We start from the raw sequence: 392 nt of genomic DNA on the forward strand, positions 1-392 counted from the left end.
GTCTGCTTGTGACCCCACTCAGGAAATGGAGGCCATTCGCCAGGAGATACGCAAAGGTAGGTGCAGCTGCCACAGGAGCTGCAGCAGTAGCAGTAGCCACTGCAGCAAGAATTACGACAGGAGCTCCAACAAAGGCGTGTAGCAGCAGCAACGTAAACAAACGGTTCTGATTTGTTGGATGGAGTGCTTCTTGTCTGAAGTAGCAGCCACTGATTGGCACATTAGACGGCAACCAGGAGAGTTTAGGGTTTACGGTTTAGGCTTTGCGGCTCAGTGCCGTGGCAGCGGTGCGTTTTGTCGTTGCCTGTCGCGCAGATGACAACAAGATGTTTGAAACTTTACTGCCTACCTGGTAAGCCCTGTGAAAGCAGCAACAGCAGGACCAGCGGTAG

General features: G+C 52.8%; 1 protein-coding gene across 1 annotated transcript in view; it reads left to right on the top strand.

Moving 5' to 3' along the window:
• EMH_0100400 (uncharacterized protein) overlaps nucleotides 1–356 on the top strand; it is a gene marked incomplete at both ends in the record, with an annotated part of 847 nt that extends 491 nt beyond the window's left edge. Inside the window, one exon of the mRNA XM_013494421.1 lies at nucleotides 261–356. Coding sequence (XP_013349875.1) covers nucleotides 261–356 — 96 coding nt within the window. The remainder of the gene's footprint in view (nucleotides 1–260) is intronic.
• Nucleotides 357–392: the final 36 nt, after the last annotated feature.

Source organism: Eimeria mitis, genomic scaffold (genome assembly GCF_000499745.2).
Source record: "Eimeria mitis Houghton genomic scaffold, Emh_scaff11442, whole genome shotgun sequence".
Lineage (NCBI taxonomy): Eukaryota > Apicomplexa > Conoidasida > Eucoccidiorida > Eimeriidae > Eimeria > Eimeria mitis.